Below are 23,495 nucleotides of genomic sequence, written 5' to 3'. Positions count from 1 at the left end.
AGATTTGTCTCGCAAATTAGCCCAACGGTTCTGCAATTAGTTTTATAATTAGCTCATATTTAGTCCTTCTAATTAGCATCCGAATATTCGACGTGACAAGGGCTAAACTTTAACCTAGTATAGCCTCACTCTCGCTTCTTCAGAATCAGATCGAGGAATAAGAGAAAGTGACGTGCTAATCTTCATATACCGGCACAGCACATTATCATATCACGTCATGTCATCGTGTTATCATGTTCCTGCAGCACTAACCAAGTTTCATCTATCATAGGGGGTGTTTGGATCTTTAGTCCTGACTAAAATTTATGTCACATCAAATATTCGGAGACTAATTAGGAGGACTAAACATGAGCTAATTATAAAACTAATTACACAGATGAAGGCTAATTCACGAGACGAATCTATTAAGCCTAATTAATCCATCGTTAGCACATGTTTACTGTAGCATCACATTGTCAAATCATGGACTAATTAGGTTTAATAGATTCATCTCGCAAATTAGTCTCCATCTATGCAATTGGTTTTGTAACTAGCTTATGTTTAATACTCCTAATTAGTATCTAAATATTCGATGTGATAGGAATTTTAGGAGGTGCTAAAGAAACAAACAACCCCATAGAAGGGGGTGAAAAATAAAGAGAGAATCTAGCTAGCCAGTATCTGCATCTGATTAGCCGGTGATGGAATCTTTTTCCTCGGAAGCTTCAGCCTGACGCCTCCGATGGGGCAACACCACCACCACCAGCAGCAGCAGCACCCGAACGGCGGAACACGCTGCCTGCTGCCTGAAAATGATAGGGGAATGATTCGAAGCAGCAGAGCAGCAGGCAGGCACGCACCAACCGGCGACACGAGCACCAGCAACGGAAGCGGCCATCTCACCAACCACGTGAGCTGTTCCGCCGCGCGCGCGGGCGCGGCCTCACCGACCCATCCGCAGCGGCCGCTCGATCGGCCGGCGATAAATAAAGCCGTGCGCCGAAAATTCGTGGCCGCCCATCAAAGGCGAAGGAGAAAAGGGTTGCGTTTGATTATCTAAGCGCTGCTCCTTTTGGGAAAGAATCTGGGATTCTGAATACTCCTCTGGCTGGTACGGGCAATGATGAGAACTGAGAAAGCCGACGAGCTGCTTGCTCCATGCCTCCATTCGCGCGCGCGTACGTGAGGACATCGTCCTGAGTTTGATGAGGTGCGTGTAGTGCTGAGATGTTTGGGCATGGTTCAGATGAAGAAGAATGGAGGCGCGTGGGAAGAGAGGAAAAAACCCAGCTCTGTTTCTGCCTAGCTAGATTCAAGTAGCCTTCTTCAGTTCTTTTTTTTCTTTTTTGCTTGCTGAAGAGGGGGGAAAACCCAGCTCTGTTTCTGAGGAAAAATCAAATTCCAATGAGGCAATCAAAAGTTTGGGACGATTACCTTTTGGCCCAAACTTTCCGCCATTTGGGCTATTAGTACCTCTTTGTTTTTAGAGGACTCGGGCTATTACATCTACATAAAGGCCGAAAACTAGCTGGCCCTCTATATGAGCCGAACCACTTGGGCCCATTTAAGTATAAATAAGGCCTAGCAGCCAACCCCACAGTCTTGGCCCGTCTTGATCGATTGATCGTTTCTTTTCTTTGCGCCGACAGTTTGGAGTTGGTACTTTTGAATAACCAACCACCCCATGAATGTTTCTATTCTATATAGGCCCTCAGCTTTCAAAATTTTAAATATCCAAATATTTGGCGCCAGTGCCGATAGGGATGGATCTACTTTAGTAACTAGCTAACCTTTTCAAACGTTGTAATATCCATGGATCACTTCATGCCGACCGGTCCTTAGGCGCCATAGCCGCCCAACAAAAAGAACAAAAGAAACATTTTGGTTGCCGGGTGAGTGCCTGAGCGGTGGTGCAATTTTTTTATGAGAAAGGTGATGCAAAATTAATACCAAGAAGTACTACTAGTAGTTTCTCTTCTTTCTTTGATAATACTAATGACTGCTAGTAGTTCTCACGTAAGTTAACGACTCCCTCTCCCTAGGATTATTTTCCAGCAATCAACTCGCTGCCCTTTTTGTAATGTTGTTGTGGTCAGCGTTTGTCTCACGAGCGAACAGGATCAAACACAAACAAAGTTGTAGAGGAGTAAGGCGAGGGCGTGAGGCACACAAGATCCGGTCCGTTCCTTGCTGGGAATCTCACTCACATCGCCAGATTCACACACGCCGTCGCAGCTCGCCATGGGACGGGACGGCAGGCGCGGCGCGCAGTCTGCTGTCTCTGACTCCTCCGTTTCTGTGCGGTGCTTGACTGCTTGTGCTCGCGCTCGCACTCTGCCCCTCGTGGCCTCCTGCCTTCCCGCGTCGGCGTCGCCGCCGTGCGCCCTCCCTCTTGCTGCCCGGCGGCACGAGCCCGGCAAGGTATGACCATTTTCGTGCCGGGTCTGATCCGGCACTACCCCACTGTCGTGCCGTATCGTGCTGATTCACGAGCTGCACCAATGGTCTAAGCACGGACCCGCAATGTTTTTTTTGTGCCGACCTAGCCCGCAGAGCACGGCCAATTGCACGTGTCGTGCCAGCCCGCAGCCCGTGGATGGTAAAAATCCTTCACCAACTTCAAATTCAACATTGAGCTTAGATATAAAGATCAATTCAACAATCAGTTCATCACACAACACACATTCACAGAATCAAAGTTCATCACACATTCACATTTCACACAGAATGACAAAATTATATAGATAAAGCTGTTACTAATTCAACACGTGATCTATGTGATCAAGTGTTGGCTGCCTCATTAGAAATCTTTCTAGATAAAAACTCACACCTCGTAAGAAAATCCTAGGAAGAAAAAAAAAGTACAGCTAGCTCAGAAAAGTTCAATGGTCCAACTTCAACATTACATCACATGATCATAAAGGCACAAGATAAGATCAGTTGGCTTGCTCTTGATCAGTTGGCATTGGCAGGGGTAGTCCTAGGAATAAAACATTAATCATGTTAGTATGTTGCTCTAGTAGAAAGAATCAATAAATCATGATAGGCAATAAAAGAACAGAACTGAATATGCACACATCGTTTTCCACTAGCTTGCCCTTCATCTTGCTCTGGGTAGGGGCTGCTGAATATTTCCTCAAGTTCATTGATCTCATTCTCAACATCATGTTGTACCCTTGCATCTTCCAACTCCCCGTGCTTGCAGGTCAGCATCTCCACCGTCTCTGGCAACAACCGTCAGCGCCACTCCTCGATCACCCTGCCGGTAAGACTAAAGCAAGATTCCAAAGAAACAATGGAAACTGGAACAAACATCACATCTTTAGCTAGTATGGACAGAATATGATAGGATAGTTTGTGCTCGTGCCACCAACTAAGTATGTTGAAGTCATCCTCATAGCAAGTAACAATGTCACTGTCCAACAGCAGGTATAGGAGGTGTAGATGCAAGAATAGGAGAACTACCTGAACCAGATGGAGCACCAAAGATCTTAACCTATGCAGTTTTTTTCATACCAGTAGTTCTTGCAGTTTGAGAGAGTCTCTGCAACCTAACTGCACCAAACTTGTTTTCATACTTGTTAAACAGTTTATATAATTCAGTACTTACCTCACTGAAATAAGAAGAGTAATCAACACCAATTGTCTGAGAAAGAATCTGAAGAATATTATGAAAACCTCTCATTTTGGCTCTAGGATCCAAAATAAATGCAAAGGAATACAACAGAGATATGTTTTGACAATACTTGATGAACTTTAGCTTCATGGGAGCAATAATATTTTTGAGCAATGCCTCAGTCTCTTGACCATGCAAATGACCAGCAATCTCAATAATATGATGCAACATCAAAGGACTCGTTGGATAGTAAATACCAGATAAAACAACAGTCAAATCATAAAACATTTCAAGGAACTGCAAAATTTTCCCAGCAACTCTCCAATGGCCATCACTCAGTAGTGGCTGGCCATTGTGCAAACCATAATGACGTGAAATAAAGACAAAAAATATGCTCTTATATGGTAGTAGATGTTTGAGCATGAGATACATAGAATTCCATCTCACATTCATATCCGAACCAAACTTACGAGGGATACCCCCTTAATAATGGAGAAGTTATGGAAAGCAGCAATGCGTTGGTTAGAAGAGTTCAGAAAAAAGATTGCAGTCCTAAAACCATCAAGATGAGACTTGATTCTCTTCAAACCAGACTTGACAATAAGGTTAATAAGATGGCATGCACAGCGCTGATGCAAGAGACCACGCAATGCTTTTATCTTGTCATCCTTGTCAAGTGGTTCAGGGTCTGTACCAAGATAACCAACAAATTTGGAAATGAGTGTGACCATGGTAGAAGTGTTAGAAGAAGCATTATCAAGTGTGACAGAGAAAATCTTATCCTTCAAACCAAATTCAGAGATCACATCTTCAATACATTTAGCAATGTTAACACCAGAATGTGAGCAATCAATTAGTCTAAGGGCAATGACTCTCTTCTCTAATTCCCAATCAGGAGAAACAAAATGTGCAACAATACTAAGATAGTCTTCCTTAGCATTGCTAGACCAAATATCAGAAGTAAGACAGACAGAAGACTTCAAACATTCAACCAGGGAAGCACGACGCTCAGCAAAGTACTTGGTAAAATCTCTAGTAGTGGTTTTCCTAGAAACTTTATCAAAACGAGGATTATGAGCACGCTGAATGTACTCATCAAATGCCTCTGTCTTATTAAAGCCAAGAGGTAGATCAAGTCTACCAATTAAATGAAACAATCCTTACGAGCAACATCAGGTTTATATTCCCAATTATTGACCGAGCCATTAGAATTGAACTGAAGTCAAGACTGAACTAGAGTAGAATGATTTTGTTTAGCCAAGCATATCTTTTGGTGTTGGAGCAAATGCCCAGTACCAGCACAAGAATGCCCAGTGAGAATAGAAGAATAGTGAATGCACTTGGCAGCATATCTCACCTTCTTACCGTTGGCACCTTCCTGAAACAACTCCTCAAAGTTGTTCCATGCAGCAGATCTCCGCTTGGTACCCTTGTGGACGCTGGTGCCAGTTGAGGTAGTTGGCGTCGAAGATGGGATAGAAGCTGGCATCGGAGTCGCAGACCCGCCTCCGACAGCATCACTAGCAGAAGCACCAGTATCCACATTGATGGGAGCAGGGTCGGCCCTAGGGGGAGGAGGCAGGGTGTGCGGCCGCCCTAGGCCCCAAAATCCCAAGGGCCCCACCCCAGGTGTCAGGTGTGCTTATTGCCCAAATCGCAATTAGATCCAACTCCGTACTCTACCATCGCCCAAGGCCGCCACCGTGTTGTGGTGTCGTGCGCGTCGGCGACCTCAGGCTGTTCGACTGCGCCGGTATCCAGGTACGCTACTCGATCACTGTGTACGCGCATGCACATAGCCCCGACGATTGTTACCGAGCCGGGGCACGCGCTCCGTCGTCGTTTCCTGGAATCCTGGTCTTGACCAACCTGCGGTATGCGTGCATGCATGCAGTTGCACATGGTGAGTAACCACGAGGTGGTGTTCCTGAACGAGCGTGGAGAACCCCTGCGCGCTGCCGGTTCTCAGCTTGTGGCTTGCGGACCTTGCGGTTGGCGCCAATTCACTTTTGTGATCAGGTGATTCGATTGCCAATTCCCCAATTCTCCATACCATTAATTATTAATTCACTATCACAAGTTATTTAATCTCAACTGTTTTATAACTATTGTATATTTAGAATAATTTCAGCACTATGGGATACCATGTCGTCTAGGAAATATGAATCAGGTAACAAGAAAAGGAAAAGAAAAAGATATGTGGATGAGTTGGTAGAATCATCGAGAGGAGTTATGGATAAATTTTGCAAGAGTAATCAGGGCCTTGAAAGTAACACGGGCGCTTCAACGAACCCAGATGAGTTGGCAATAGTTATTGTGGATGAACCAACTAATGGGAATCAGGAAGAAAATGTTAACATCAACGTCGATGATAACAATGTAAGTGACTCTGAGAACACAGTAAATGCATCAGGTGCACATGCACAGTCTGCTAGTGTTGATGAGCAACCAATTTACACTTAAGATATTTATGATCCAAAAAATTAGGTTAATCTTGATAATAAAGCAAGAGATATATTAGTCGAGAAAGGGCCTGCAAGAGAAAAAAAATATCGAATTTCCTCTAGATGCTGCCTCAAGATATTTTTCATATGCTCATTATTCTAAAAATTTAAGCAATAGAGAGGTACATGATAGAAAATGGTTAGTTTATTCGAAGCATGTTGATAAAGTTTTTTGTTTTTGCTGTAAGATCTTCAAATCTGGCACTAGCAAGAGTCCTAGTTCTTTTGCAGGTGATGGGTTTAGAAAATAGTGTCGAGCATATTAGTAACATGAACAGTTGGAATGAATTGAGAGCTAGATTATGGAAAAAGGAAACAATTGATAAAGAATTACAGCAACAAATCACAAAGGAGAAAGAACGATTGAGGCAAGTTTTGTTAAGAATAACAACCATTATGAAATTTCTTGGTAAACGTATTTTGGCTTTCAGAGGAAGCAGTGAGCAGCTTTATAATGATAATAATGGTAATTTCTTAGCTTGTGCTGAGATGATTGCAGAATTTGACTTAGTAATGCAAGACCACCTTAGATGTATTCAGAACAAAGAAATTCAGTATCATTATCTTAGTCATAAAATTCAGAATGAGTTGATATCTCTTTTGGCTTCTGATATCACAAGTTTTATCATAAAGGTTGTTAAAGAGGCCAAGTATTTCTCCATTATCCTAGATTGTACCCCTGATGTCAGTCATCAAGAACAAATGACTTTATTAGTTCTATATGTTAATTTGTCTGATGTCAAGATAAAAATTGAGGAATACCTTTTGGAGTTCTTGAAGGTGGATGACACATCTGGTTTGGGACTTTTTAATGTATTGCTTGAATCTATGGAGTACTTTGGCCCAAATATTAGTGACATAAGGGGTCAAGGCTATGACAATGGTTCTAATATGAAAGGAAATCACCAAGGGGTATAAAAACGGTTAATTGATATCAATCCAAGAGCATTGCATATGTTATGTGTGTGCCATAGTCTAAATCTTACTCTTTGTGCTATGGCAAAATTTAGTGGGAAAGTTGTTTCATTTTTTGGAATTGTTCAATGCATATATGTATTATTTGTTGGTTCTACGAAAATGTGGAATGTTTTGCTTAAACATGTTCCTAGTTTAACTGTGAAATCATTGTCCAATACTCGTTGGGAGAGTCGAATCAAAAGTGTTACAACAATAAGATATCAAGCCACTGAGTTAAGATCTGCTTTGTGTGAGTTACATCATACTTATGAAATTTAACCTAAGGATAAAAATGATGCAAAAAAATTATTTGATGCACTTGGCAGCTTTGAGTTTCTACTTAGTATGGTTATCTGGTGTGATATTTTATTTGTTGTAAATAAAGTGAGCAAGAAGTTGCAATCATCAATAATGTGCATTGACTCTACTTTGAAGCAAATACAAGGTATAACACAATACTTTGAGAATTACAGAAATGAGGGATTTTTTTTCTAGTCTGATCACCACCAAAGGTATTGCAACATAAATGGGTGTAGAGGCATCATTTCTAGAAAAACATCGTGCTACGAGGAAGAAACAGTTTGATGGAAGTAATTGCCAAGAAGAAATTCTTGAAGCTGAAAAGGCTTTTGAAGTTAAATATTTTTTTTATTTTGGTTGATATGACAATCACTTCTTTGAACAACAGATTTGAAGAACTCATGGTGTTTAAAGATATATTCAGATTTTTATTGAGCTCAAGCACTTTGAAGTTATTAAATGATAATGAACTTGAAGAATGTTGTACTAAATTTGTAGAAACTTTTTCTTTTGATGGTTCATCTGATGTTGAGGTATATGATCTTATTTCTGAATTAAAGATTATGAAATTCACTTTGCCAAATGACGTAATGTCTGCTATGGATATTTTCGAGCATGTTAGAGATGTGGATTATTATCCTAATATTTCCATTCCTTACCGGCTCTATTTACTGTGCTTGTGACTATCGCATCGGCTGAAAGAAGCTTTTCAACGTTAAAGTTATTGAGGAACTATTTGAGGTCAACAATGACTCAGGAGATGTTAAATGGTTTGGCAACATTATGCATTGAGAAGAAATTGTTGGATGAGATTGACATCAACTCTATCATAAGTGACTTTGCATCGAGGAATGTTAGAAGAAATTTATAAGGTAATATGTATAAATAATTTGATATGAATATTGCTTTTAGATACATTTAATTATTTATTGGTAACATTTTATATATATTTATTATAATATTTATATTAAAGGACCTCGAGCTTTACTTTCGCCCCGGGCCTCCCAAATCTCAGGACCGACCCTGGATGGAAGTAGCAGAGCTACTGAAGATTGCTATAGCTCCGGCATCCAGGTCGTCCTCGTCGTCGCCTGGCAGCCCACAAGCCCTGAAGTTGTCGTTGATGGTGTAGTTCTCGTCCATCACGATGACCTCGTGTGGCAGGCTGCAGCCCTCCGGCATTGATATCGTCGCCTCAGCAGCTCCGTCCCTCAACGGCGCGCGGCCCCCATGGAGACTTGGAAGAACAAGAAGGAATGAGAGGATCATAACTCAGACACCGTAGATCTACGACTACGAGAAAAACATCAGGATTCGGGATCAAGATCTAGGGTTAGGGTTACGGGTTACCTGCGCAGCCGGAGCCCAGAGCCGGAGAGGATGACGGGACGAGATGCCGGAGGGAAGACTGTGAGAGGACGAAGACTAACGGTGGCAAGCGAGACCTCCACCGCTTCGTGGCGCGGAGGACGAGACAAGAGAGCAGGACCGGGAAGGGGAGGAGGAGGAGCTGAGGACCCGAAGATCTCACCGTCACCGGAGACGAGAGGGAGAGAGGTGAGAGCGAGAGCGGCGGGCGGGGGGTGGCGACGGAAGAGCTGAAGTCGAGAGCGAGTCAACGAGAGGTAAGGGAGGGTGGAGGCCGCTGGAAGGAGATGGGGGACCGGAGGGTAGGGTTGCGAGGGGGAGGCTGTCAGCCGGGGGAGTTATATATGACTCTCTCGACTAGGCTGGCGCCGCCGACCGTTGGTTTACGAGTCAGCTACGGGCTGACCATTGTATGCGGGTTGGGCCGTGCCGCCCGTCATGCCGAGGTGCCGGCCCACGCCCTGCACGAGCCACCGGGTCGGGCTAGGGCCGGGCTAAAGAAGGGCTCCGTGCCGGGCTGCATGGTCAACTATACCTCGTATAAGTGCCGCCACCTGAGCACGCGCGCCTTCGCACTCGTCAACCTCTCCACTTTGCCTCCCCGGCTCGCATTCGCAACCCCTCCCGGCCTCCAGATCTCGATGCGGCGCCCCCGCTCCCCTGACACCCGACCACGCCACGCCACCATGTCCGCCTGCGACGACGACCACGCCTCGCTCCTCAGATCCCACGCGCCGTCGCCGCCCTGCCCCTCGCCGCGCGGGGCCGGGCCGCAGCAGCACCACCACGCCGACGTCGAGGCGGACGAGGCCACCGTCACCGCCTCTCCGAGGCGCGCCAGCGGCGGCGGCGGCGTGCGCGGCCTCCTGCGCCACCTCGAGCGCCGCATGTCAGCGCGCGGATCCGGAGCCGGGCGACGCCAGCACCAGCACGGCTACCAGCAGCTCGACTGCTCCGTGGTGGTCGAGCAGCCGTCGCAGCGGCAGCGGGAGAGGGCGGAGGCGGGGGAGGACGACGAGCTCGGGGACGGCGCGCCGCCCGAGTGGGCGCTGCTGCTCATCGGCTGCCTCCTCGGTCTCGCCACCGGCATCTGCGTCGCCGCGTTCAACCGCGGGGTGAGTCGGCGCTTTCTACTCCTAATTGGGATGCTGGACATTGCAGTCGGAGTAGTACACTTACTGTAAGTTGGTTTTGGTTGCTTAGTCGTTGGGTGGGTGTAACATTTTAGCCTACTTTTGGAATGTGTAACTGCTATGGAAAAGTTAGATGATCAGGTTCACGACATGCTGCAAATTTGGTTCCATTTATGTCTGCCCAACAAACATTTCCGTGCATCTCACCAGATAAGATTGCTTTTTTTACTTTAGTAGTAGTACAAAGAAACTAATGTGGAATTAAGTGACTGTTATGGCGACTGAAGTGATGGATCTCCAAACACAACAAATTTTGTTTAAAACCCTACCACATCATGCTAATGTGGAATAATTATCTTATCTCTGACCCAAACACTTCAATTTGAAAATAGCCGATGCTTTGTGATTGCATCTTGAATAACTGATTCCATATACAGCTGCCTTAATGGCTTTGCTAGGTTCATGTCATCCATGAATGGGCATGGGCAGGTACTCCAAACGAAGGTGCAGCATGGCTCCGCCTGCAGAGGCTTGCAGATACCTGGCACAGGATACTGCTGATCCCGGTGACCGGAGGTGTGGTTGTAGGAATGATGCATGGGTTACTCGAGATATTTGAGCAGCTACAACTTGTGAAATCAGGGCAGAGGCAAGGAATCAACTTTCTTGGAGCCATCTTCCCAACCGTAAAGGCTGTCCAGGCTGCTGTTACTCTAGGGACTGGTTGTTCGTTGGGGCCTGAAGGTCCTAGTGTGGATATTGGCAAGTCGTGCGCTAATGCATGCTCAGAAATGATGGAGAATAACCGGGAAAGACGGATTGCCCTTGTTGCTGCTGGTGCTGCTGCTGGAATAGCTTCAGGTATAGTTTTCATTCAGTGACGGATCACAAAATTGCAGTGTAATGACCTGGTTGTTGGATATGGGGAAAGAGTTAGATGCTATTGACATGCCAACTTTTATTATTATTTTTATTTAAATCGCCTTTGATTATTCAACAACTATATTAAATATAGTAAACATAGCTTTGCAAGCATTGTAGCAAGAAACCCCCTAAAATGGAATAGCTAATGACCATCAGTCACAATCCCGTCCAATAGCCCTATCCCTCAGTTTTGACTTTAATCTATGATTCAACTCCTTTTTTTTCGAAACAGGTTATCCCTACAAATGATTTCATCTTTTTTGTGATATAAATTTTGCTAATATACTGCTCCTGGTGTGTGGCTTTTCAGGCTTCAATGCAGCAGTTGCTGGGTGCTTCTTTGCCATTGAAACTGTATTGAGGCCCCTTAAAGCAGAAAATTCACCTCCATTTACGACTGCAATGATAATATTGGCATCTGTTGTATCATCTACTGTATCAAATGTTTTGCTTGGAGCAAGACCAGCTTTTATAGTGCCAGCATATGAGCTAAAATCTGCTGCCGGTAGCTCCTCTAATCCTTTCTTACAGTACTTTTCGCAGCTATTCTTTTTTTATGAAGCTGCGGGGCCACCCTTGCTAATTCCTTTTTTTTCTGTTGTCAATTCATCAAGCCCAAATATGTGATTCCATTGTTCAGGTTACGGGTATACCGTCAAGAAATGATTTTCTCATAAGTTTCAGGATTAACCTTTGCTGTAAAAAATTCAAGTTCCCTTCAGAAATCTTAATGTTCTGTGATGTTGACCTGGGTTTTGAAAACTGCATAATATTGTTCTCATATTTTCATTTGCATGTGAAAATGTGTTCTTTTAATGTTGTCCTAAATTCTTTATATCTTCAACTTGTCTGCAGAGTTACCCCTGTATCTCATCTTAGGAATGCTCTGTGGAGTGGTCAGTGTGGTATTTGACCGACTGGTAGCATGGTTTTCAAGGTTATTTGGGCGCATAAAGGAAAAGTTTAATTTCCCTATTATAGTGTACCCTGCTTTGGGTGGGCTGGGAGCAGGCCTCATAGCTCTGAAATATCCAGGGATTTTATACTGGGGTTTCACAAATGTTGAAGAAATATTGCATACTGGAAAAAGTGCTTCTGCTCCTGGTATATGGTTGTTAACTCAACTCGCAGCTGCAAAGGTGGTTGCAACTGCCCTCTGCAAGGGCTCTGGCCTCGTGGGAGGGCTATATGCTCCTAGCCTGATGATTGGGGCTGCTGTTGGAGCTGTATTTGGAGGATCAGCTGCTTATTTAATAAATTCAGCTATACCTGGTAATGCTGCTGTTGCACAGCCACAAGCTTATGCTCTGGTAAGTTTTGCAACCCTTTTTTCTTATTGCTATAATAATGTGCACTAACACTGATTTTCTGAATGTAGGTTGGAATGGCTGCTACACTAGCTTCAGTCTGTTCAGTCCCATTGACTTCAGTGTTGCTTCTCTTCGAGCTGACAAAGGATTACAGGATTTTGCTTCCTCTCATGGTAAGTGCTGACTGTTGATGTGGTCTTTCTATATTTTCGTTACACAAGGTACAAACATAATTTTTTTTAGTTATTTCTGGTACCATTTTTATATAGTTGACATATAGGTCATTTCATCTCCTATTGCATGTTCGAACTAATGCACATTCTATTTCCTGGCAATCTTGTACCAGGGAGCAGTTGGGTTGGCAATATGGGTTCCTTCTGTAGTAAATCAACCAAATGACAGTGAGCCTTCTGGTTTTAGAACACCCAGACGAGGTTATTCTTCAATTTCATCAGAAGACAGAAATGGTAGCTCGAAGCGAGCTGATGGTGCGGATGACCTTGAGCTCAGTATTATACAAAGTGATGTTAATAATTATGGAACTTATAATGAAGAAATGCTTCTGGATGATTTGAAGGTTTGTCAACTTTTGTTATGGCAGCTTTTACCCATATCCAGTTCTTGTTATCATATATAGCATGCTTAATTGACTTACTCTATAATGCTTGAGAAATGCAAGTTTGTAATTGTGCCATTATTTATGTTTTTATCTGTACCTTTTAATCAGGTCTCCCAGGCCATGTCAAGGATTTATGTCAAAGTGTTACCATCTGCAACAGTAACAGAAGCTTTTCAGCTATTGCATGACAATCAGCAAAATTGTGCCCTTGTTGTGGACACTGAAGATTTCCTTGAAGGAATTATTACATTAGGGGATATTAGGCGCATGGGATTTGAATTACATGGGGAAAGCTTCATTGATGGAGACTGCCCCAAGACTGATGTATGTCTACATGGTGAAAGAAAATTCTTCCATCCCATTGAAATACTGCTATGCTTTTCAAAAATATGGCTGGATCACTGCTTTTTCGTTCATAAGGAATGGATTTTTTTCACAACATAAAATCCTTAGAGCGTAGATTTGGGCTAAGGTCAGCAATCAATGAGCTATGTTACTTTTTGCAATGAGATCAACTCAGAGTAACCAATTAGTAACAGTAAATACGGCTATGGTAACAAGTAACAGATTAGCGTGTGCCCTTTTTACTTGGTTTAACTTTCAAAACACCAAGTTGAAAAGTTACTGAGATTTTGATGCCTAATATATGTGCATTCATCCTAGCTTCTAAAGATAAAGAAATAATTTTCACACTTTCTGATGGGAAAAATATATTAACTCAAAGGTTATTTGCAGAACTCACCCTCCATTTCATCATGTGTTACTCGAGGTTTCCAGTACCGGGGGAGTGAACGCGGATTGTTAACATGCTTTCCAGATACTGATTTGACCACTGCGAAAAATCTTATGGAGGCCAAAGGGATAAAGCAGCTGCCTGTAGTTAAGCGTGGTGTTGGCCATAGAACTGCAGGAAAGCGCAAGCCGATTGCCCTTCTACATTATGATTCTATTGGTTGCTGCTTGCGGTTAGTCATAAGCTTATATGCTCTCTCTTAATCCTTGCATTTTCTTTGTTTTATTGAACTTTGCTTAGTAGTACTACTCATGTAAGCTAATACAGTTAATTTCATTTGCTTGACAAGGGAGGAAGTCGAGAACTGGAAGACCATATGCCAAAGAATGGCTTGTTAATAACACAACTCTGATGATATTTATTCATTCGATTGTCAAGGGAGGAAACTGTGAACTGAATACCATATGTCAGAGAAAAGAAATGACCCCCCTTTTATAGCAAATGGGCACTGAAAAATTACAGTGCCCTATTATACCACAGCAGTAAGTGACTACTTCTAGAGTTCTAGACATCTCAGTTTAATGCAGATATGCATAGTAATACACCAGCAGTTTAACTTGTATCGTTTAGATGCCACTGTAATCTTATGGGAAGCTGCACAGGCAAAGCCTGACAAATTTTGCAAAGACTCCCTGTTACAGCCAGTGTCTTGTGGTATCCCTGCCCGTACCAATTATTTGTTCTTGTTACGGGTGGACTTTGTACTTCACACGGGAGAAGGATGAGGTATGGGTGTAGAGTAAGAAGACGGTACTTTTCACCCTCGTACTGCTGTAAATTGTAAGCTGCACCTGTATTACAGCTTGATCACACCTTTTTTTTGTCCGTGAATCATATGCTGTAGTATGGCGACACGAGAAACTGCTTGTGCAGTAGAATCTCGTCGCCGCTGTTGTAAGCTGAAAAACCACATTTTGTATAATTTACCGTCATCTTGTTTATCTCCTCTGATGAGTGATGAACCTCTTGCGAATCTTGTTTATCTTATATGACAAGACTGTATGCTTGTACTAAGTTGTTCATTGATATTGGCCAAAACCGGCCCGGCTGATGGTTAAAGTTTTACAACAGAGTTTAGGCTGTTTAGCTAATGATCACATGCATTGCCGAAGTAAATAGCAAGCACCGCCCATCGGTAACGCGCGGACGGCCAGGCTTGAACCGGCATCCCCACAGCCTGGCCTCTTCCCTTGCAGAGAGTGTGTAGCACTTCTCTCAGAAACTGCCAGCAACACAGCAGAACGAAAGCTTCAGACTGGATTTCCGCGACATGCTCATGCTGGAGAAGCCCGTTCTGAACTGCTTGCTCGACAGTCAAATTGGTGCTCTTGCAGTGACTGAGAAGCGCAGGGTAGCGTTCCGCGAGGGGGTCATCTCCATCCCACGCATGAACCACCAATTTGCACAACCTCGTGAAAAAGTTGGTCGTCTCCGTCTCAATGTCAATGGGCCGAGGGCAACCGAATTGAAGCAACAAAGCAAAGACACTCGCAACGAATCTGCTTGAGCAATTACACCCGTCGATCCTAAAGGGTGAAACTATAGCCGATCGCTCCTCCAGACGCGAAAAGCTGCTAAGATAGTGAAAATTAGAAACACGCACGCATGCATGCTGAAATCAACCCGGGGCTAACAGAGTCGGCAATGGCATCAACCCCACCAACGACTTGGGCGGCGAGAACGGTTATTACAGACCATCAGCGAGTCCATCGCCAACATCCCCGACTGCAGCACCAAGCGCTACACCCTCCAGCTGCTCAAGCCCGGCGTCGTGTTCCGCGAGGAGGTGTTCTTGAGCAAGAGCAAGCCCTTCGTCACCTTCATGTCCGACCCCGGCAACCCCGGCGTCATCGTCTGGAACGACACCGCCACCACCCCGGGCAAGGACGGCAAGCCCCTCGGCACCGTCGGCAGCGCCACCGTCACGGTGGAGTCCGACTACTTCATCGCCTCCGGCCTCGTCTTCAAGAACGACGTGCCGCTGCCGAAGCCGGGCGCTAAGAAGGCCCAGGCGCCGGCGCTGCGGGTGCAGGGAACCAAGGCGACCTTCTACAACGCCACCGTCATCGGCGGCCAGGTCGCGCTGTATGACCAGAAGGGCCTGCACTACTTCAAGAACTGCACCATCAAGGGCGCTGTTGCAGATACGACGCAAGCTAGCTAGCTCCACTGTGCAGGAATCCTGACAAAAGCTGGCTGCGCACATGCCCAGGAGGCGAAATTAGCTGATCAGCGCGCGCACGGGAAACAGAAACCGTTTTCCCAGGACGCAGCCATCAGCCCATCGATCACACAGCAAGAGTAGATCGAGGAACACCATGGCAGGAACAGATTGTTGAGCCCGCTCGACCTACGTGCAAAGTCCATGGCGTTTCCACGCTGCGTTTCCTTGCCGAGAAGCAAATAAACGAGCGAGGGGAGAACGTCAGGCAGTTACCACGGGCTCCTACTCACTCACGCGTGACCATCAGTTGCCATAATCTACGTACGACGACCTCCTTTGATTTCCAACGGCCGGCAGGGCCGGCTCTAGGGGGAGGGCAGGCCGTGCGACCGCCCGGGGCCCACGAAGCCGGGGGTCCATGACAGATAGTTAGTATATATAATTTGATTGGTGCATTTTGTTTCAGCCTTATTAAATAGCATGTGTAATAATTGCTGCCTGCCTTCCATCCGTGCTAAATTGGACCTACCAAATTGCTTGTCAGGCCTGCCAAATACGCTTGGCCATGCCGCCGCGGATTCCGAATCAGAGCATCAAGCGATCAGAGCGAGCCAAGCCTGCCAAATTGAGTGTTGACGCCTGACGCCCTGACTCCGTATCTCCGACTCTCCGTATGCCTGCGTCGTATACGCTCCTGAGTCCCGACTCCATGCCGCCGCCCGACACCGATCCGATCGTCGCCTCATCGCGCGGGTCAGCGCCTCAGCGGGTGCAGAGGCGATCAGGCAAGCGCTGCGGCTCAACGTTTGGACTCTGGAGCGCCGAGCGCTGCGTTAGACCGTCAGGGCTGGATTGCCGAGCGCCGCTTCTGCCTTCTGGAGCAGTGGAGCACGTCTTGATCGCTTGGAGCACCGAGCACGTCAAAGGCGAGCGCTTCCATCTTTGTTTTCTTTTACGTCAATTTTGTTAAAAAGCAATTATCTAATTAATATTATTTTAGATCAACTATGTCATAAAAAAGATTAAATGGCTTGGCTATGTGCAGCATTGGAATGATGTTTTGGACGACATTAATCTTGATACCGTTATTGAAGTTTTTGCATCAAGAAATACCCGAAGTCGGTTTTTTACAAAGCACTGAAGCATTATATTTTTATTTGAGGTGATCATAATGGTTATTATTTTTAATTTTATATTTTATGAGCTATATATATTGCAAAATAATTTTTATTATTTGTACCGTATACTTAAGTTTCATATGAAAAATTAGTTCAACGAGCCCTTATTTTCATCCTTGCCGGGGGCCCTCGAAATTATAGAGCCGGCCCTGACGGCCGGCCGTTGGTTCAATCCAGTCCAGTAGTCTATTTGGAAACGAATTATTGGAGCCTTGCTTTGTCTTAACGTGTGGATGATTGTTAATTAACACAAGGAGTTTATCAGGGACTTTCCATTTGAAAGGACACATGCAGGAGACTGATCCATTATATTAGAGGGCGTGACGCCAAGAGATGCTACGACGACTCGGATGGCGAGCGACGCCGACGCGACGTGCTGCCGAACCGGCGGCCGAGACTTTCTACGAGTTGCGACCTGAGGAAGAAAACGCCATGACGCAACGGGACAAGAGAGAAAATGATGGGAATATAATCAGGGCCGGCTCTAAGGGGAGGGCAGGCCGTGCGACCACCCAGGGCTCACGAAGCCGGAGGGCCGTGACCATATAGATAGTTAGAATATATAATTTGATTGGTGCATTTTGTTTCGGCCTTATTAAATAGCACGTGTAATAATTACTGCCTGCCTTCCATCCGTGCTAAATTGGGCCTACCAAATTACTTGTCAGGCCTGCCAAATACGCTTGGCCATGCCGCCGCGGATTCCGAATCAGAGCATCAGGCGATCAGAGCGAGCCAAGCCTGCCAAATTGCGTGCTGACGCCTAACGCCCTCACTCCATGTCTCCGACTCTCCGTATGCCTGCATCGTATACGCTCCTGAGTCCTGACTCCATGCCGCCGCCCGACACCAATCCGATCGTCGCCTCATCGCGCGGGTCAGCACCTCAGCGTGTGCAGAGGCGATCAGGCGAGCGCTACGTTTCAGCGTTTGGACTCTGGAGCGCCGAGCGCCGCGTCAAACCGTCAGGGCGTCAGGGTTGGATTGCCGAGCGCCGCTTCTGCCTTCTGGAGCAGTGGAGCACGTCTTGATCGCTTGGAGCACCGAGCACGTCAAAGGTGAGCGCTTCCATCTTTGTTTTCTTTTACGTCAATTTTGTTAAAAAGCAGTTATCTAATTAATATTATTTTAGATCAACTATGTCATAAAAAAGATTGAATGGCTTGGCTATGTGCAGCATTGCAAATGATGTTTTGGACGACATTAATCTTGATACCGTTATTGAAGTTTTTGCATCAAGAAATACCCGAAGTCGGTTTTTTACAAAGCACTGAAGCATTATATTTTTATTTGAGGTGATCATAATGGTTATTATTTTTAGTTTTTTTACACTATTTTTATGTTTTATGAGCTATATATATTGCAAAATAATTTTTATTATTTGTACCGTATACTTAAGTTTTCATATTAAAAATTAGTTCAACGAGCCCTTATTTTCATCCTTGCCCGGGGGCCCTCGAAATTATAGAGCCGGCCCTGAATATAATGTAGTTTACCGATGGCCTGATGGCGGCTATAACAAGCTAGCGGATGAGCCCGGGTCGTCCGCTGTCCTAAACCACACCTGTTCTCACTTGAAAGCCCTATTTTTAAGCACATTGACTTCACAAAAAACAGACTAATATAATCTATCATTATCTTTAACAAACATAATGCGTAATTACTGTATCGACGTCGATGATGACTAGAGGCTTGATCGTTTCATGATGAATACCTCAACTGCCGAACAGGAATAAAATCCTTTATTTGTAAGAAAAAAAAAAGGAAATGCCAAGTTGACGTAATAAACAAGTCGTTTATAGTGACAGAACTTTAAAGTCGCAATCTATCTATGCTATGTTTTGTAAGCAGCCAGATGATTAACAATCTGGTTCACAACAAACTAAGTTTTACAACACATGTGCGGCCAATTTGGCTTTATACTTTCCCCGCCAATTTTTTTTTGAAAATTTGACTTTGTGCTCAAGGAGTGAAATAATCACGTTAGCACAAACAGACGAAAATATATCACAAAAGACAAAATAGTCAGCCATCGATTTATTTTGCTATAATAAATCATGTTGACAACATTAGAAAATGGACGTAATTTGCTTTAAATACCCCACCCCTTTGCTAGTTCGACTAACTATACATCCAAATTAACAATATCTATCATTATGAAAAATAATAAGCTGAAGTACATCATATACATACTTCTAAATTACCTACAACTATCATTATAAATATATAAGAAAAAATTAACTCAAAGTTTAAATCATGATGAATGGCACCATGCAAACCACACATGCATCCACACAAAAGGGGAACGATCTCCAAGGTTTATAACAAGAGAGATTTTAGAGTGATTGAAAAAAATAAGAGCTGTCCATCCCGAGAAATCGAACGGTGAAAATAACTAAAAAGAAGTACCAACATACAAAGATGTTCAATGGTGGTGGTTGAGGGAGGGTTGTAATTGTGACAAAAAAAAAACTAATGCGAGAGACAAATACTCGGTAGCCCAACTAGAGTAGTACAAATTTTTTTGAAAAATCAAAATTAATTAGACTCCAGTTTCTTAATGAATAGATTGGTAGTATATCATTTTTCTATATACCTCTATCTATTTCTAAATGCCTCAATTATTTTGTAACCGTATAACAGTTTGACTAATCCCTGTCTATACGCATTGCAACAAGACAATAATTCATCGTCTACTACAGTCCCAGAAAATGAAAGGCAACTTGAGAAATTTTTTTTGAAAGGCAACATCTTGCCTGTATACTGACTCTTGCAGTATATGTTTATATACAACAATCATTTTGCAGTCCTAAACTGGTCCAAATTAAATGTCTAAGTCAATTAGCCAGTTTCTATAGAAATGCTGTAAGTTAAACTGGCAAATGGAATACAAAATTTTGCAGTATAAGGATGGAGGATTAGGTAATAATGCGATTCCATTTGGTGTGATTCTTGTCCACAGTCGTAATCGCTAATCGTTTCCCCTGCTTTGATTGTTTCAGCTACTCCATTGTCTACTGGTGTCACGACGGTGCCTTTGCACCACCGGCACGGCCCATGCTCACCGGTGCCATCGAATAAGAAGATGCCAACCTTGGAGGAGAGGCCCCGGCGTGACCAGCTCCGGGCTGCCTACATCCAACGGAAGTTCTCTGGCGCCAAGGCCGGCGCTGGCGACGTCCAGCAGCACTCGGACCTTACTGTGCCGACCACGCTGGGTTTTTTCCTGCACACGTTGGAGTACGTGATCACCGTCGGCATCGGCTCGCCGGCCGTGACCCAGACCATGCTCATCGACTCCGGCAGCGACGTGCCATGGGTGCAGTGCAAACCGTGCTCGCAGTGCCACCCCCAGGTGGACCCGCTCTTCGACCCCAGCGCGTCGAGCACCTACTCCCCGTTCTCTTGCACCTCTGACACTTGCGTGCAGCTCGGCGTGGAGGGAAACGGATGATCGAGCTCCCAGCAGTGCCAGTACATTGTCAGGTACGGCGATGGCTCCAGCACGACGGGGACCTACAGCTCCGACACGCTCGTGCTGGGCTCCAACACCGTCACCAACTTCCAGTTCGGGTGCAACCAGGTGGAGTCGGGCTTCGACGACCAAACCGCCAGGCTCAGATTGTCGTGCTTTCTTTGTACTAATATCTGAATGGTCATTTTCCTCTGTAGTTCTATCTGTTTTTTTCCTGAAACAAATTCAATTATTATGTTATAACAATGGAACAATTTGAATAAACACCCATCATGAATTTCTAGTCCTAAACTTGTCCGCCAAAATTAAATTCCCGCAGTCCAAAGAGGCTTGTTTTGCTGAGGAAAGATGACGTTAGTACCTAACATTCGATCCGGAGGACGCCCAATCTTATCACGAAGAATTCAAAACCGTCACTTTTATGCGCTGATCAAGGCGGCAACATCGGTTAGAAGAAGACCACACGCCTTGGGTCCGATTGGGTCGTCCGCCCAAGTACGCACGCCACCGTTTCCTAGTCCACCACGAGTCTCCGTCGTGAAGAATGATTGCGTTCGTGCCCGGGCACTGTCCTCTATATAAGCAGGTTAGCATCCTGAAGCTGCAACTCACTGCATATCTCAGCTGCTACAGCAGTGCCTGTGAGTGGGAAGCAAGGAGCAGAGCCATGGCCTCTGTTCCAAAGCTTCTCCTCCTCCTCTTCTTTTGCAGCTGTCACTCTCTCATTGCTCACGCAGGAGATGATCGCAGCTACACGGTTCTGTCCCTTGACTCTCTGAAGTCTGACGCTGTATGCTCCGAGCGCAAAGGTACAGTACGGTACACTGTCCGTGCACGTATCTGCGGTTTCCACTTGGCGATCGATTCTGCGCACAGTTGTAAATTGCAACCGTTTCCCTTGCTTCGCTGATTGTTTCAGCAGCTCCGTTGCCCGGCGCCGCCACGGTGCCGTTGCACCACCGCCATGGCCCGTGCTCGCCGTTGAACATCACTAAGATGCCAACCTTGGAGGAGAGGCTCCGGCGTGACCAGCTCCGGGCTGCCTACATCCAACGGAAGTTCTCTGGCGCCAAGGCCGGCGCCGGCGACGTCCAGCAGCAGTCGGACCTTACTGTGCCGACCACGCTGGGTTTTTTCCTGCAGACGTTGGAGTACGTGATCACCGTCGGCATCGGCTCGCCGGCCGTGACCCAGACCATGCTCATCGACTCCGGCAGCGACGTGCCATGGGTGCAGTGCAAACCGTGCTCGCAGTGCCACCCCCAGGCGGACCCGCTCTTCGACCCCAGCGCGTCGAGCACCTACTCCCCGTTCTCTTGCACCTCTGACACTTGCGTGCAGCTCGGCGTGGAGGGAAACGGGTGCTCGAGCTCCCAGCAGTGCCAGTACATTGTCAGGTACGGCGATGGATCCAGCACGACGGGGACCTACAGCTCCGACGCGCTCGTGCTGGGCTCCAACACCGTCACCAACTTCCAGTTCGGGTGCAACCAGGTGGAGTCGGGCTTCGACGACCAAACCGCCGGGCTCATGGGGCTCGGCGGCGGCCCGCAATCGCTCGTGACGCAGACGGCGGGGACGTTCGGCAAGGCCTTCTCCTACTGCCTCCCGCGGACTTCGACCTCTTCCGGGTTCCTCACGCTCGGTGCTGGAACTGGAAGCTCGGGCTTCGTCAAGACGCCGATGCTCAGGATGAGGCAGGTCCCAACGTTCTACGGCGTGCGCCTTCAGGCCATCAGGGTGGGCGGGAGGCAGCTCAACATACCCACCTCGGTCTTCTCCGCCGGGTCGGTCATGGACTCCGGCACGGTCATCACGCGCTTGCCGCCGACGGCCTACTCGGCGCTGTCGTCGGCGTTCAAGGCCGGGATGAAGAAGTACAAGGCGGCACCGCCCAGCGGCCTCCTCGACACGTGCTTCGACTTCAGTGGCCAGTCCACAATCAGCATGCCGGCCGTCGCGCTGGTGTTCTCCGGGGGCGCAGTCGTCGACCTCGTCGGAGAAGGGATCATTCTGGGCAACTGCCTCGCCTTCGCGGCCACCAGCGACGACAGCGCCTTGGGCATCATCGGCAACGTGCAGCAGCGAACGTTCGAGGTGCTGTACGACGTCGGCGGGGGCGCTGTGGGCTTCAGGGCTGGGGCGTGCTGATCGGCGGTGCCCACGAGGGCGTTGACGCAAATGACACTGCGGGGAGGAAGCTACATAGCAGGCTTCTCTCGAGGTGCTTGTGGCTGCCATCAACTATAGTACTTCGATTTTAATCATTCTGCTGTGATTGAAACATGATGCGAGTGTGCGAACAACCAACCAAAAGAAAATTGTATTTTTCTCCTGATTGTTTATGAATAAAGTTTAATATATTATGTTGCCTTTCTCAATAATTGAGCTGATTTATTTATGATGATTATGTCTAGTCCATCAAACCGTGTCTCCGCACGGGCTAGTAATTTTGAGAAATATAAGTATTAAAAATTTATAAATAAAATACAACACGTAGCTAATAAAAAATTATTACCTTCCTCTCTCATTTGTTAAAATTTTTGACACAATATTATATAGATATGTACTTATCTTTATCCATTGTGATAGGATTTAGCTAGCAACTAATAGTCTACACTTTTTCATCCATTATGTGTTTAGTTGAATCCTTAGTTTGACTATGTATTTGACATGAAAATTTGCATTGCCGTTGCTTCATGCATATACAGGTATACACGTATAAATGGTGACACACATCATACATTGCTACCTAGTATTTTTCTTTATTAGCATTGGTAGAAAATTGGCAATTTAGAAGAATATATTATTTCATTATTTGGGGTGTTTTATTATCAAATATATGCAGATTTAATATACTTTAGATTATTTCTAGTAATAACATAGGTGAGTACTTTAAACTCCCAATTCCCAAACAAATAAAAAACCTATCTCTAAACTACAACTCGGATATGGGCCGAAACCAACCAGCCCACGGTCTAACTCTCTCTCCCCCCCCCCCCCCCTTCTTTTCTTCCGGCCCAGCCCAGCATTCGACTCGGCCCGTCATGCTTCCCTCCCCACGCCAACGGTAAAGACACTTCTTGTGGTGTTTTAGAAAATGTCAAGTACAATGCCTCAAAATAAAAGAGAAAATGTCAAGTACAGAGGCAGAGTTTTTTTTTTGTAAAACACC

The 23,495-nt window shown here is 45.6% G+C and overlaps 2 protein-coding genes across 9 annotated transcripts; both read left to right on the top strand.

The window, feature by feature from the left end:
• Positions 1 to 9,206: 9,206 nt before the first annotated feature.
• LOC117836003 (chloride channel protein CLC-f) lies at positions 9,207 to 14,444 on the top strand. 7 transcript variants are annotated; one of them, XR_004635993.2, is made up of 10 exons: positions 9,207 to 9,839; positions 10,316 to 10,718; positions 11,092 to 11,286; positions 11,637 to 12,091; positions 12,160 to 12,264; positions 12,438 to 12,668; positions 12,819 to 13,034; positions 13,446 to 13,675; positions 13,793 to 13,985; positions 14,074 to 14,444. XR_004635993.2 is itself a non-coding variant. In XM_034715352.2 (9 exons), exons 1-9 carry the CDS (start codon positions 9,246 to 9,248, stop codon positions 13,839 to 13,841), a joined length of 2,478 nt encoding a protein of 825 aa, XP_034571243.2. In that variant the 5' UTR covers positions 9,207 to 9,245; the 3' UTR covers positions 13,842 to 14,444. The 7 variants fall into 7 exon arrangements, 6 of the variants coding, with proteins under 6 accessions (XP_034571243.2, XP_034571257.2, XP_034571270.2 ...); XM_034715352.2 differs by having other exon boundaries at positions 13,793 to 14,444; XM_034715366.2 differs by having other exon boundaries at positions 12,819 to 13,047; positions 13,528 to 13,675; positions 13,793 to 14,444.
• Positions 14,445 to 20,905: 6,461 nt separating this feature from the next.
• On the top strand, positions 20,906 to 22,686 carry LOC117843444 (aspartyl protease family protein At5g10770). Of its 2 annotated transcripts, none has more exons than XM_034724028.2 (2): positions 20,906 to 21,129; positions 21,240 to 22,686. In XM_034724028.2, the coding sequence occupies exons 1-2, from the start codon at positions 20,988 to 20,990 to the stop codon at positions 22,469 to 22,471; spliced, it is 1,374 nt and encodes a 457-aa protein (XP_034579919.1). In that variant the 5' UTR covers positions 20,906 to 20,987; the 3' UTR covers positions 22,472 to 22,686. The 2 variants fall into 2 exon arrangements, with proteins under 2 accessions (XP_034579919.1, XP_034579927.1); XM_034724036.2 differs by having other exon boundaries at positions 20,908 to 21,129; positions 21,243 to 22,686.
• The last annotated feature ends 809 nt before the right edge of the window (positions 22,687 to 23,495 follow it).

This window comes from Setaria viridis, chromosome 1 (assembly GCF_005286985.2).
Source record: "Setaria viridis chromosome 1, Setaria_viridis_v4.0, whole genome shotgun sequence".
Lineage (NCBI taxonomy): Eukaryota > Viridiplantae > Streptophyta > Magnoliopsida > Poales > Poaceae > Setaria > Setaria viridis.
This window is presented reverse-complemented; position numbering and strand designations above follow the sequence as displayed.